This window comes from Sus scrofa, chromosome 13 (genome assembly GCF_000003025.6).
Source record: "Sus scrofa isolate TJ Tabasco breed Duroc chromosome 13, Sscrofa11.1, whole genome shotgun sequence".
Taxonomy (NCBI): Eukaryota; Metazoa; Chordata; class Mammalia; order Artiodactyla; family Suidae; genus Sus; species Sus scrofa.
In genome coordinates this window covers 121,783,280-121,798,630 of record NC_010455.5, presented here as the reverse complement: position 1 = coordinate 121,798,630, position 15,351 = coordinate 121,783,280, and the positions used below count along the sequence as shown (strand labels likewise).

The window sequence follows — 15,351 nt, the reverse complement described above, 5'->3', positions numbered from 1 at the left end:
AATGATCTTTGTTTTAAAATTCTAGCTTGTGAAATAGGTTCTAAGTAATTATTACTTTCCCAGTAAAGTAACTAAAGGGGATATTGATTAGGTACCTTCTTAAATGCAGCATGCTTTATACATATTCTTGCCCTGCCTCACAGGGTTGCTTACAGGGTAGTTATCTCCCTTTTTACAGATAAGGAAACTGGCTTTCAGAGAAGGAACTTTTCGAAGGTCACCCTGCTAGTAAGTAGTAGAGCTGAGTTTCAAAACCTAGGTCTATTTCATCCTAAAGCCAATTTTCTCTTTTCTACACCATTCTGTTTATAAAATCCTCTTTAAATGGAAGCATAATATGTATATCATCATGATAATTCTGTTTTAGTTTTTTGCAAATTTTTATGGACTGTAGATCTGGCTCTTGAAGGTAACACGTACAACATTTCGTGGACTTGGTTATTTGAGAAATTTGGGGAAATGGATTTGTAAGTTCTTTAACAATTGTGCAGATAGGGGAAAAAAATCTTTCTGGAGAACTAGTAAAATAGTGTTTTTCTTCAGATATGGTTAGATTTAATGGTGCTCTTAATTTTTGATATCTATTTAAGTGGTGAAAAGGTGCTTATCTATCTTCATTCAGACTATTTCCTGTGTTTGGAAGGTTTAGTTTTTCTGTCTCCTTGGTAGATCCTGATCGTCTTCAAGCTTATGGTTTAGACATTGCTTCCTGCACTACTTTCTTTTTTTCTAAACTCATTGCACTTTTAATCACTTACAGCACAACCTGCCGTATATAATTACATGTGAATCCTCTTTGAGGACAATGATGAGATTTTTTCATTTTGCTGTACCTCCTAGCACACAATCTGGCACATAGAAAAGACATTCAGTTAAAATCTGAGTGAATGAATATTGATGAAATCTTGAATCAAAAGATTGAGATTTTTCAAAGTATGTTGCCATACTGTAGAACTGATTAGTCAGTGAGGTCTTATTAATAAATACGATAACTTCAAAAATAGCTTGGTGGTAACACATTTCCATTGGAATTGGGATTTTTTTGTTACTTGTTTTCTGAAAATTAACAGCATTTCCTTAGGGTAGCAAAGTTTTGATTTCTTTTGAAAGTGTCTTACAATTAGTTGATTTAACTTAGTGTTCTTTGAAAATGGTAAAAATTTTTGTCTTTTAACATATGAGGAAAATTGGGATCAGAATTTCAAACCTCTTTCATGCCAATACAGTTTATTCAGAGAAGTTGGTATTTAGAAATAATTAGAAATGAGTTCTTTCCCTTAGATGATGTTGTGATCTAACTAGTGGTTTGAGTATAAAGTACTTTGGACCACATAAATGTGAATGGTCATTCTAAAGATCTTAAATACTTAAGTACTTATTGTCAGATTATCTCAATGACTTTTAAAGGTTGAGGAAATCTTTTTTGGTCTGTTCGGTGTCATCTCAGACTCTTCTTTTAGGAAATAGTTATTCTGGTAGCAGTGACTCTAGCTTCACAATACTTGTTAGGGGTATCAGCTATACACTAAGATTTCCATGATTAATAAGATTGTGTTTTAGTTATGTCTTGTCTTTTTTCAGAGGTACTAATTCATTCAACTGACCTTGCTTAGCTCTTCCAATTACTTTTTTTCTTTTCTTTTCTTTTCTTTTTTTTTTTTTTTTTTTGTGTGTGTCTTTTTAGGGCTGCACTTGAGGCACATGGAGGTTCCCAGGTCGGGTTGAATCGGAGCTGTTGCTGCCGGCCTTCGCCACAGCCACAGCAACGCCAGATCCAAGCCGTGTCTGTGACCTATACCACAGCTCACAGCAACGCCAGATCCTTAACCCACTGAGCAAGGCCAGGGATCGAACCCAAAACCTCATGGTTCCTAGTTGGATTTGTATCCATTGTGCCATGACGGGAACTTCGCAAAGCATTTATTTATATGTATTAAACACAAATGGTAGCATGTAATACATACTGCTCTACAGCTCTGTTTTGTTTTTTTTTTTTCACTTAGTATTTTATTTATTTTTATTGATTTTCTTTTGCTTTTTAGGGCCATACCCGTGGCATATGGAAGTTCCCAGGCTACAGCTCAAATCGGAGCTATAGCTGCCAGCCTACACCACAGCCATAGCCACATGGGATCTGAGCCATGTCTGCAACCTACACTACAGCTCATGGCAGTGACGGATCCCCGACCCACTTAGGCTAGGGATTGAACCTGCATCCTCATGGATCCTAGTCGGGTTTGTTACTGCTGAGGCATGACGGAACTCCCATACTTAGTATTTTAAAGGACATTCTGTATCAATACAAGTAGATCTGTTGCATGCTTTTTTTTTTCTTTTTACTACTGTTCCTATGGCATATGGAAGTTCCAAGGCTAGGGGGTGAATTGGAGCTGTAGCTGAGGAGTACTCCACAGCCACGGCAGCACCAGGTCTGAGCTGCATCTGTGACCTTTGCTGCAGCTTGCGGCAATGTCAGATCCTTAACCCACTGAACGAGGCCAGGATTCAAACCCACGTTCTCATAGGGACTGTGTTAAGTTCTTAACCCGCTAAGCCACAACTGGAACTCCATATTGTATGCTTTTAAAAAACACTTTATTGGGAGTTCCTGTTGTGGCCCAGCAGAAACGAATCCGACTAGTATCCATGAGGATACGGGTTCAATCCCTGGCCTCACCTCAGTGGGTTAAGGAACCAGTGTTGCTGCGAGCTGTGGCTGGAATCTGGCATGGCTGTGGGTGTGGCCAGCAGCTGTAGCTCCGACTCCACCTCTAGCCTGGGAGCTTCCGTATGCTGCAAGTGTGGCCCTAAAAAGAAAAAAAAATATATTGAAGCATAATATACACAAAAGAATATGCCCATGTCAGATGTACAACTGATTTTCACAAACTGAGCACATCCACGTAACTAGCACCCAGATCAGGAAAAGGAAATTACCATCACCTCAGGCTCATTCTTTTTAATGGCATTGCAGTAATCCATGTACATGAATACTATTGTAACAAGTCTTACATTAATGGATATTTAGGTTGTCTTTGGGCTTGCTTCCATAGGAGGATGGAAGATGGATGATTTCTCTGGATTTGCTCTTGTGACTCCAGGGAGTTGTGGGGCCAGTCTTGAACTTCCCAGGAGGAGAAATAGAGCACTATGTAAGGCCAACAGAATTATCCCTTTCCTGTAGCCCTTGTTTGAAGGGAACCTGACGTAGGGACCACTTGAGCTCATTTCCCTGGCTATTATGGATGTATATGCTTACCATTGTCTGGACTGGCCAGGTTTAGCTTCCTTCATTTAGAGGAGCTGTGGAGGGATGAACTGGCTCCCCTCAGAAACAGATGGGGATGCTGATATTAGATAGTGGACTCCAAATGGGATAGTCTTTTTTTTTCTTTTCTTTTCTTTTCTTTTCTTTTCTTTTCTTTTCTTTTCTTTTCTTTTCTTTTCTTTTCTTTTCTTTTTTCTTTTCTTTTTTCTTTTCTTTTTCTTTTTTTAAGAAAAAGAAAAAAGAAGTTGTGCCCCCTTGCTTGGCCAAGGAGGAAAATAGACTGAAGTGATTGAAACCTGAGGAGTGCTTCGCAAATCAGTGTATCTTTTTTTTCTTGCTTTTTAGGTCCATACCTGTGGCATATGGAAGTTCCCAGGCTAGGGGTCAAATTGGAGCTGCAGTTGTTGGCCACAGCCATGGCAACGCAGGATCTGAGCTACGTCTGTGACCTACACCGCAGCTCATGGTAGTGCCTGATCCTTAACCCCCTGAATGAGGCCAGGGATCAAACCTGAATCCTCATGGATACTAGTTGGATTTGTTATTGTTTAGCCACAACAGGAATTCCCCAGTGTATCTGTTTTAAGAAAAAAAAAAATCAAGATATACTTCACATATTCAGAAATTCATTTAAAAGTACAGTTGATGGAGTTCCCTGGTGGCACAGTGTGTTAAGGATCCAGCATTGTCACTGCTGTGGCTCTGGTTACTGCTGTGGTTGGGGTTCAGTCCCTGGCCCAGGAACTCTTTCCTTGTGCTGTTGGGCATGGCCAAAAACAAAAACAAACAAAAAAACAAAACAGATGGCCTTTAAGGGTGCTGACCCTCCACACAGTTGAAAACCTGCGTATAGCTTTATAGTCAGAATTCTCTCCACTGTTTTGCATCCGTGGATTCAACCAACCGTGGCTTCCATAGTACCCTAGTATTTATTATTGAAAAAAAATCTGTATATAATAGACCTGTTCAGTTCAAATGCATGTTGTTCAAGGGTCAACTGAATATAACTCAGTGTTCTTTAGTATGTTCACAAGATTGTGCTGCTGTTGTCGCCTAATCCCGGAACAGTTTCGTTGTTCCAAAAAGAAGCCCCATTGCCATTAGCAGTTACTCCTCATTCCCTTCTTCCCCTCAGGCCTAGACAGCCACTCTCTTCCTCTGTGGACTTGCCTGTTCTGAACATTTTAGCATTTCATAAAAATGGAATCGCATAATATGAGGCTTTTTGTGGTTGCTTCTTTCAGAGTAATGTTTTCCAGGTTCACCCATAGTGGCATCTGTCAGTATGTATTTCTTTTTATGGCTAAATAATATTCCATTATGTGGATATATCACATTTTGTTTATTCATCTGTTGGTGGACATTTGTTTCCACTTTTTGGCTTAATATTATGATAATGCAGCTATGAACTTCATTTGTTTTTGTGTGAACATATGTTTTCATTTCTCTTGCTAATATACCTATAAATGGAATTATTGGGTTACATGGTACTCTGACTTTTAAAGTTTTATTGACATAGTTGATTTACATTGTTGTGATTTCTTGGTTGTTAATACACATACCTATTCTTTTTCAGATTCTTTCTCCATATAGGTTATCACAGAATATGGGGTAGAGTTCTTAGTGCTATACAGCAGGTCCCTACTGACCATCCATTCCATATACAACAGTGTGCATAACCCCTAGTTCATTCACACCCACCGCCTGCCCCTTTTGGTAACCATAAGTTTTGTTTTCAAAGTCTGTGAGTATGTTTCTGTTTTGTAAATAAGTTCATTTGATCTTTTTTTTTTTTTTTTTTAGATTCTACATATTAAGTGGTATCATCTGATGCTTGTCTTTGACTTACTTCACTTAGTGTGATAATCTCTAGGTCCATTCATGTTGCTGCAAATGGCCTTATTTCATTCTTTCTTGTGGCTGAGTGATATTCCATACTATATAATTACCACATCTTTATCCATTTCTTCATCAATAGATTAGGTTGCTTCCATGTCTTGGCCATTGTAACTAGTGCTGCAGTGAACTTTGTGGTGCATGTATCTTTTTGAATTACGATTTTCTCTGAATATATGCCCAAAAGTGGGATTGCTGGATCATATGGTAGTTCCATTTTTAGCTTTTTGAGGAACCTCCGTATTGTTTTCCATAGTGGTTGTGCCAGTGTGCATTCCCACCAACAGTGTAGGAGGGTTCCCTTTTCTCCACACCCTCTCCAGCATTTGTTGTTTGTAGACTTTTTGATGATGGCCATTCTGACTGGTGTGAGGTGTACATTGTGTACATTATAGTTTTGGTTTGCATTTCTCTACTAATTAGCAATGTTGAACACTTTTCATGTGTTTTTTGGCCATCTGTATCCCTTCTTTGGGCTGTTAGATTTTTGTTTGTTTTTGATGTTGAGCAGCATGAATTGTTTGTATATTTTGGAGATTAGACCTTTGTTGGTCACTTCATTTGCAAATATTTTCTCCAATTCTGTGGGCTGTCTGTTTGTTTTTGGTTTCCTTTGCTGTGCAAAAGTTTTTAAGTTCAGTTAGGTCCCATTTGTTTATTTATTTCCATTACTCTAGGAGCTAGATCCAAAAAGATACTGCTGTGGTTTATGTCAAAGAGTATTTTGTCTTTTCCTCTGAGAGTTTTATGGTAGGTCTTATATTTAGCTTAGAGCTGGGTCTTTAGTCCATTTTGAATTTATTTTGTGTATGGTGTTAGTGTTCTAATTTCATTCATTTACATGTAGCTGTCCAGTTTTCCCAATACTACTTACTGAAACAACTTTCTTTTCTCCATTATATATTCTTGCTTCCTTTGTTGTAAATTAGTTGACCATAGGTGTGTGGGTTTTTTCCCCTGGGCTTTCTTTCTTGTTTCACTGATTTATATTTCTGTTTTTGTGCCAGTACCATACTGTTTTGATGATTGTAGTTTTGTAGTATAGTAGTCTGAATTCAGGGAGCTTGATTCCTCCAGCTTCAATTTTCCTAAGATTGCTTTGGGTATTCAGGGCCTTTGTATTCCATACAAATTAAAAAAAATTTTTTTTATTCTAATTCTGTGAAAAACGCCATCAGTAATTTGATAGGGATTGCATTGATGGCTTTGGGTAGTATAGTCATTTTGACAATATTGATTCTTCCAGTCCAAGAGAATGGTATATCTTTCCACCTGTTTGTGTCGCCTTTGGTTTCTTTCATCAATATCTTATAGTTTTCAGAGTACAGGTCTCTTAGGTTTCTTGTCTCTTTAGGTAGATTTATTCCTGAATTTTTTTTTTTTTTTTTTTTCTTTTTGATGTGGTGGTAAATGGGATTGTTTCCCTGCTTTCTCTTTCTGATCTTTCACTGTTAGTATGTAGAAATGCAGTTGACCTCTGTTTAGTTTTGTAACTTGCAGCTTTACCAAATTGATGAGCTGTAACAGTTTTCTTGTAGTGTCTTTAGGATTTTCTAGGTATAACATGTCATCTGCAAACAGTGATAGTTTTGCTTCTTTCTTTCCAATTTAGATTCCTTTTATTTCTTTTTCTTCTCTGATTGCTGTGGCTAGGACTTATAAAACTATGTTGAATAGAAGTGGCAAGAGTGGACATCCTTGGAGTTCCCATCGTGGCACAGTGGTTAACGGATCCAACTAGGAACCATGAGGTTGCGGGTTTGATCCCTGGCCTTGCTCAGTGGGTTAAGGATCTGGCATTGCTGCGAGCTGTGGTGTAGGTTGCAGACATGGCTCGGATCCAGCGTTGCTGTGGCTCTGGTGTAGGCCGGTGGCTACAGCTCCGATTCGACCCCTAGCCTGGGAACCTCCATATGCCGCAGGAGCGGCCAGAAATGACAAAAAGACAAAAAAAAAAAAAAAAAAAAAGTGGACATCCTTGTCTTGTTCCTGATCTTAGTAGGAATTGCTTTAGCCTTTCACCATTGAGAATGTTAGCTGTGGCTTTGTCATATATGGCTTTTATCATGTTGAGGTAGGTTCCTTCTATTCCCCACTTTCTGGAGGGTTTTTTTTTTTTTTAATCCTTAATGGGCGTTGGATTTTATCAGAAACTTTTTCCACATCTACTGAAAGGATCATAATGGTTTTTATTCTTCAGTTTGTTAATGTGGTATATCAGACTGATTTGTGGATATTGAAAAATCTTTGCATCCCTGGGATAAATCCCACTTGATCATGTTGTACGATCCTTTTAATGTATTGCTGGATTTGCTTTGCTAATATTTCGTTGAAGATTTTTGCATCTGTGTTCATCAGTGATACTGGCCTGTAATTTTCTCTCTCTCTCTTTTTTTTTTGTGGTATCTTTGTCTGGTTTTGGTATCAGGGTGATGGTGGCCTCATAGAATGAGTTTGGGAGTGTTCCTTCCTCTGCCATTTTTTGGAATAGTTTCAGAATGATAGTTGTTAATTCTTTTCTAAATTTTTTGATAGACTTCACCTGTGAAGCCATCTTGTTGTGGACTTTTGTTTGTTGGAAGTTTGTTTTTTTGTTTTTGTTTTTTTTTTGGCTTTCTGGCTTTTTGGCTTTTTGCTATTTTTTTTTGGGGCCGCTTCCACAGCATATGGAGGTTCCCAGGCTAGGGGTCTAATTGGAGCTGTAGCTGCTGGCCTACGCCAGAGCCGCAGCAACGCAGGATTCGAGCCGCGTCTGCAACCTACACCACAGCTCACGGCAACGCTGGATCGTCAACCCACTGAGCAAGGGCAGGGACCAAACCCACAACCTCATGGTTCCTAGTTGGATTCGTTAACCACTGTGCCACAACGGGAACTCCTGTTGGAAGTTTTTAAATCACAGTTTCAAATTTAGTGCTTGTGATTGGTCCGTTCATCTTTACTATTTCTTTTTGGTTTAGTCTTGGAAGATTGTTCTTTTCTAAGAATTTGTCCATTTCTTTTAGGTTGTCCATTTTATTGGCATATAGTTGCTTGTTGTAGTCTCTGATGTTCCTTTGTATTTCTGTGATTTCCATTGTAACTTCTCCTTTTTCATTTCTAATTTTACTGATTTGAATCCTCTTTCTTTATCTTGATGAATCTGGCTAAGGGCTTATCAATTTTGTTGCTCTTTTCAAAGACCCAGCTTTTAGTTTCACTGATCATTTCTGTGGTTTTTTAAATTTCTATTTCATTTATTTCTGCTCTGATCTTACTATTTCTTTCCTCCTGGTAACTTTGGGTTTTGTCTGTTCTTTCTCTAATTGCTTTAGGTGTAAAGTTAGATCATGTAAACTGAAGTTTGGCACTTGCCATCAGCCTCTACATGGATTAAATCATGAGCCCCTGCAGCACCCCCTGAGCAGAGCTCAGTGTGAAAATCAGGAGTGAGATACTCTGTGGAAAACTGGGAGAACAGGTCTACAGATAGATATTTTTAGGAGATTTTATGTGCCAATTCTTGGATCTCCTCATATCTAGAAAAACACTAAAATACTTCATGTGATGTCTGCTGCTTGTGGCTGGTAGTAACCTTCAGGAGATCAGCAACAAACTTTTATAAAATGCGTATATGGCTGCATGCATCTACCCCTCACCTTTATCATATCCTGAATTCCCACCTTTCCTCTTTGGGCGGAAACTTTCAGGTTGTGTACTTTTTTTTTTAGGTCGACGATTGTTTTTTTGAGATTTTTATTGTTTCCTGAGGTAGACTTGTGTTGCTATAACCTCCCTCTTAGAACTGCTTTTGCTTCATCCCATAGGTTTGGATTGTTGTGTCTTTGTTGTCATTTGCTTCTAGTATTAAATTTCCTCTTTGATTTCTTCAGTGATCAATTAGTGTTTAGTAGCATGTGGTTTACTCTCCAAGTGTTTGTGTGTTTTGCCATTTTTTTTCTTGTTGATTTCTAGTCTTATAAGCATTGCAGTTGGAAAAGATGCTTGATACGGTTTCAGTTTTCTTAAATCTACCAAGGCTTGATTTGTGGCCCAGAATGTAATCTGTCTTAGATAATGTTCCATGTACCCTCGAGAAGAGTGTGTATTCTGCTGCTTTTGGAAGGAATGTTCAAAAAATATCTATTAAGCCCATCTGGTCTAATGCATCATTTAAGGCCTGTGTTTCCTTGTTGATTTTCTCTCTGGATGATCTGTCCATTGTTCTAAGTGGCTCACTATTACTGTGTTGTCAGTTTCTCCTTTTTTTTTTTTTTTTTTTTGTCTTTTTGCTATCTCTTTGGGCCACTCCCGCGGCATATGGAGGTTCCCAGGCTAGGGGTCTAATCGGAGCTGTAGCCACCGGCCTACACCAGAGCCACAGCAGTGTGGGATCCGAGCTGCGTCTGCGACCTACACCACAGCTCACGGCAACGCCGGATCGTTAACCCACTGAGCAAAGGCAGGGACCGAACCCGCAACCTCATGGTTCCTAGTTGGATTCGCTAACCACTGCGCCACGACGGGAACTCAGTTTCTCCTTTTAAGGCTGTCAGCAGTTGCTTTATGTATTGAGGTGCTCCTATGTTGGGTCATATATATTTACTATTGTTATATCTTCTTCTTGGATTGATCCTTTAATCCTTATGTAACTTATAACATTCTTTATTTTAAGAATAAATGTCCTTTTTTTGCTTTTTTGTGGCTGCACTCGCAGCATATGGAGGTTCCCAGGCTAGGGGTCGAATCGGAGCTACAGCTGCCGGCCTACGCCACAGCAACACCAGATCTGAGCCGAGTCTGTGACCTACACCACAGCTCATGGCAACACCGGATCCTTAACCCACCGGGCAAGGCCAGGGATCAAACCCACAACCTCATGGTTCCTAGCTGGATTTGTTTATACTGTGCCATGACAGGAACTCCAAGAATAAATGTCTTTAAGAATATTTTAAATGTCATTCTTTATTTTAAGAATAAATACTTTAATGTCTCTTTAAAAAAAATGTTATATAAGTTTGTTTTGTCTGATATGAGTATTGCAACTCAAGCCTTCTTTTGATTTCCGTTTACATGGAATATTTTCTTCCATCCTCTCACTTTCAGTTTATGTGTGTCTAGAACTGAAGTGGGTCTCTAGAAGATAGCTTATATATGGGTCTTGTTTATGTATCCATTTAGCCAGTCTATATCTTTTGGTTTGGACATTTAGTCCATTTACATTTAAGATAATTATTGATATGTATGTTCTTATTGCCATTTTGTTAATTGTTTTGGATTTGTTGTCATTGGTCTTTTTTCCTCCCTTCTCTTGTTCTCTTCTCTTGTGGTTTGATGACTGTCTTTAGTGTTGTGTTTGGCTTTTTCTTATTTGTGTATCTATTGTAGATTCTTGGTTTGCAATTAACTGCAAAGTTTTGATATAAGAAGATAACACATACACACAAATTGTTTTAGGTTGTTGGTGTCTTAATTGTAAATGCATCTTCAGTATCCTGCATTTGTACCCTCCTTTTCTCATGATTTCTGGCTTTGGCAGCATATTGGTGTGTGAATGATTTCCTACCTTTACTATATGTATGGCTTTACTAGTGAGCCCTGTCATTTGTAATTTTTTTTTTGTTAACTAGTTTTAGCCTTTTCTTTTCCACCTAGAGAGGTTCCTTTAGTATTTGTTGTAAAGCTGGTTTAATGGTGCTGAATTCTCTTAGCTTTTACTATAAAGCTTTTGATTTCTCCTTCAAATCTGAATGAGAGTCTTGGCTGGAGATTTTTTTCCATTCATCACTTTAAATATATTGTGCCACTCCCTTCTGGCCTCCAGAGTTTTTGCTGAAAAATCAGCTGATAACCGTATTGGGGTTCTCTTATGTGTTACTTGTTTCTTTTCCCTAGCTGCTTTGAATATTTTCTCATGGTCTTTAATTTTGGTCAGTTTGATTAATATATGTCTCTGGGTGCTCCTTCTTGGGTTAATTTTATATAGTACTTATTGTGCTTCCTGAATTTGAGTGAGTGATTCCTTTCCCATGTTAGGTAAGTTTTCGGCTGTTATCGCTTCAATATTTTTTCTGGCCCTTTCTCCCTCTCTTCTCCTTCTGGCACCCCTTTGATGCAGATGTTGGTGCATTTAAAGTTGTCAGAGTTCTCTTAGGCTGTCTTCATTTCTTTTCAGTCTTTTTTTCTCTTTTCTGTTCCTTGTCAGTGATTTCTACCAGTCTGTCTTCCACCTCGCTTATTTGTGCTTCTGCCTCCTGTATTTCGCTCTTGGTTCCTTCCAGTGAATTTTTTATTTCAGTTGTTGTATTTTGCGTCTCTACTTGCTTAGTCTTTAAATTCTCTATTTCTTTGTTCAGTGTTTCTTGTAATTTATCAGTGTTTGTCTCCAGCTTATTTCCAGGATCTAGAATCATCTTTACTATCATTAGACTAAAGTCATTTTCCTGGAGGTTGCTAATCTCCCAATCACTTAGCTGTTTTTCTGTTTTTTTTGTTTTTGTTTTTTTCCTTTATCTGGGTCATAATTCTCTGCCTTTTCATTTTATATCGATTTTTCGTTTGGTCTCCCTATTGTAGGCAATAGGGTTGTAGCCTCTCTTGCTTCTGATATCTGCCCCTCTTGCAGCTGAAGTTGGTTTGGGGACTTGCTGCACACTTCCTGACGGAAGGGACTGGTGCCTGACCACTGGTAGGTGGAGCTGATTCCTGTCCCTTTGGTGGGTGGGGCTTTGTCTCTGGGCGTGATTAGATGCAGCTGTGTGCCTAGGATGTCTTAGGCAGCCTGTTTTCTGATGGGTGGGGCTGTGTTTCCCACCCTCTTTGTTGTTTGGCCTGGGGCTTCTCAGCCCTGTTGGGTGGGGCCATATTTTTCCAAAATGGTCACCTCTGGGGAGTTCACACTAGTGATTATTCCTGAGCCCTTTGCCTTCAATATCCTTACCCCACAATGAGCCATAGTCACCCCCTGTTTTCCCAGGATATCCTCCCAGATCTGTAAGTAGGTCTAACCCAGATTCTTTTGGAGTCTCTGCTTTGCCCTGGGACTCAGTGCACCTTAAAGCCTGTGTGTTCCCTTCAAGAGTGGAGTCTCCTTTCCCCCTAGTCCTGTGGAACTCGAGTGCATAAGCCCCACTGGCTTTAAGTGCCAAATGCTGTGGGGGCTCCTCCCAATGCCAGACCCCTAGGAGTGGGAACCCCTTGGGCTTGGAACTCTCACTCCTGTGGGTGAGCCTTTCCAGTCTGTAGGTTGCCCACCTGGCAGGTATGGGATTGTTTAAATCACACAAGCACTCCTCCTGCCATCTTGATGAGTAGGATCTAAATCTGGGTGTTCTTTCCCTGGTTGCTTTAGGTGTAAGGTTAGGTTACTTGACCATTTTTCTTGTTTCCTGAGGTAGGCTTTTATTGCCTTAAAACCCCATTTTAGAACTGCTTTTGTTGCATCCCATAGGTTTTGGATTTTATCTTCATTGTCATTTGACTCTAGGTGTATCTTTATTTCCTCTTTGATTTCTTTGGTGATCCATTGGTTGCTTAGTAGCATATTGTTCTACACATCTTTGCGTTATTTTGCAGTTTTTTTTTTTTTTTTTTTTCCTTGTGGTTGATTTCTTCTCATAGCATGTGGTCAGTAAAGGTGCTTGATGTGATTTCAATTTTCTTAAATTTCCTGAGGCTATATTTGTTGCCCAAGATGTGATCTATCCTGGAGAATGTTTCATATGCACTTGAGAAGAATGTGTATTCTGCTACTTTTGGATGGAATATTTTATAAATATCAATTCCATTGGTGTAATGTGTTATTTTAAGACCTGTATTTCCTTATTGGTTTTCTGTCTAGATGATTTTCTGCCTAGATGATTTTCTGTTCATTGCTGTGTTAAAAGTCCCCACTATTATTGTGTTATTGTTGATTTCTCCTTTTATGCCTGTTAGCATTTGCCTTATATATATATTGAGGTACTCCTGTGTTGGGTGCATAGATGTTTAGAATTGTTATTTCTTGTTCTTGAATTGATCCCTTCATCATTATGTAGTATCCTTCTTTGTCTCTTGTAACGTTCTTTACTTTAAAGTCTATTTTGTCTGATATGAGTATTGCTACTCTAGCTTTCTTTTGATTTTTATTTACCTTTTTCCATCTTACTTTCTTTTTTTTTTTTTTTTTGTCTTTTTGCTATTTCTTGGGCTGCTCCCGCGGCATATGGAGGTTCCCAGGCTAGGGGTCGAATCGGAGCTGTAGCCACCGGCCTACGCCAGAGCCACAGCAACGCGGGATCCGAGCCGCGTCTGCAACCTACACCACAGCTCACAGCAACGCCGGATCGTTACCCACTGAGCAAGGGCAGGGACCGAACCCGCAACCTCATGGTTCCTAGTCGGATTCGTTAACCACTGCGCCACGACGGGAACTCCTCCATCTTACTTTCTGAATGTGTTCCTAGCTCTGAAGTGGGTCTCTTGTAGACAGCATATATATGGGACTTGTTTTTGTATCCATTCAGCCAGTCTGTGTCTTTTGGTTGGAGCATTTAGTACATTTACGTTTAAGGTAGTTTCTGATATGTATGTTCTTACTGACGTTAATTATTTTGAATTTGTGTTTGATGGTCTTTTTTATTTCTCTATTGTTCTCTGTGGTTTGATGACTCTCTTTAGTGTTGTGTTTGGGTTGCTTTTTCTTATTTGTGTGTGTATCTATTTTAGATTTTTGGGGTGCAGCTACCATGAGTTTTGATGCAGCAGTCTATATATATACAAGATTGTTTTAGGCTGCTGGTTTCTTAATTGCAAATGCCATTTCAATACCCTGCAGCATACTCACCTCTGATTGCTGGTTTTGATATCAAATTTGTGTGTGGACTATTTCCTACTTTTCTTTCCTGTGTGTTTGCTTTTAACTGGTGAGCCTTCTCATTTGCAATTTTTGTGTTTATAGTTGTGGCCTTTGTTTCCTAGAGAAGTTCCTTTAGCTTTTGTTGTAAAGGTGGTTTGATGGTACTGCATTCTCTTGGTTTTACTTACCTATAAAGCTTTTGATTTCTCCTTCGAATCTGAACGAGAGCCTTGCTGGGTAGAGTGTTCTTGGTTGGAGGTTTTTGCCTTTCATTACTTGAATTTATTGTGATACTCCTTTCTGGCCTGCAAGAGTTTTTGCTGAAAAATGAGCAGATAACCTTATTGGGGTTCCCTTGAATGTTACTTGTTTCTTTTCCCTAGCTGCTTTCAGTATTTTCTCTGTCTTTAATTTTGGTCGATTTTGATTTAATATGTGCTTGAGGTGTTCCTACTTGGGACTCATCATGCTTCCTAGACTTGAATTAATGTTCCTTTCCCATGTTAGGGAAGTTTTTAGCTGTATCTCTTCATATATTTTCTAAGGGCCTTTCTCTCTTCCTCTTGAGACCCCTATAATGCAAATGTTGGTGCATTTTATTTTGTCCCAGAGTTCTTTTAGACTCTCATTTCTCTTCATTCCTTTTTTTTTTTTTTTTTGTCTATGAGTAATTTCCACCAGTCTGTCTTCCATTTCATGTATTCGTTTCTCTGGCTCATTTATACTTTATTGATTCCTTCTAGTGTATTTTTCATTTGTTATTGCATTGTTCATCTTTATTTTTTAAATCTTCTATTTCTTTGTTAAGCATTTCTTGTAATTTCTCAATCTTTGCCTCCAGTTTTTTCTTGAGATCTTGGATCATCTTTGCAATCATTTGTCTTAACGTCTTTTTCATGTATGTTGCCTATCTCCACTTCTCTTAGTTATTCTTTTGGTGTTTTGACTTGTTCCTTTGTCTGGAGTGTATTTTTCCACTGTTTCCTTTTAACTGGCTTTTTGTGTTTGTGGATTCCTTTCTGTAGGTTCTCATGTCTGCGATATCCATTCTTGGTTCTCATGTCTGCCCCCTGGTGGGCGAAGCTGGTCAAGGGACTTAGGCTGGCTTCCTGATGGGAGAGACTGGTGCCTGCCCAGTTTTTGGTGGAGCTGAGTTTCATTGGTTTCATTGCTGTGGTGGGTGGGGCAGTTTGAGGGGTGGGACTAGAGGCAGCCCTGTCTGTTGAAGGGTAGGTTTGTGTTCCCACCCTGTTGGTTGTTTGGCTTAGGGCTTCTTGGCACTGATGGCTGCAACGTGTTGGGTGGAGCCAGATTTTTCCAAAATGGCAGTCTCCAGGGGGAGCTCACACCAATAATTATTCCCTGGGTTTTC

The 15,351-nt window shown here is 39.2% G+C and overlaps 1 protein-coding gene across 4 annotated transcripts in view; it reads left to right on the top strand.

Moving 5' to 3' along the window:
- Window positions 1-15,351, top strand: part of PARL (presenilin associated rhomboid like) — a 54,946-nt gene that overhangs the window by 15,049 nt on the left and 24,546 nt on the right. The window contains exon 5 of one of the 4 annotated variants that reach the window (XM_021069925.1): window positions 3,054-3,152. The exons of the other annotated variants lie outside the window; for them this stretch is intronic. Within the exon in view, the coding sequence (XP_020925584.1) occupies window positions 3,054-3,152 (99 nt within the window). The remainder of the gene's footprint in view (window positions 1-3,053; window positions 3,153-15,351) is intronic. 4 annotated transcript variants of the gene reach the window in all.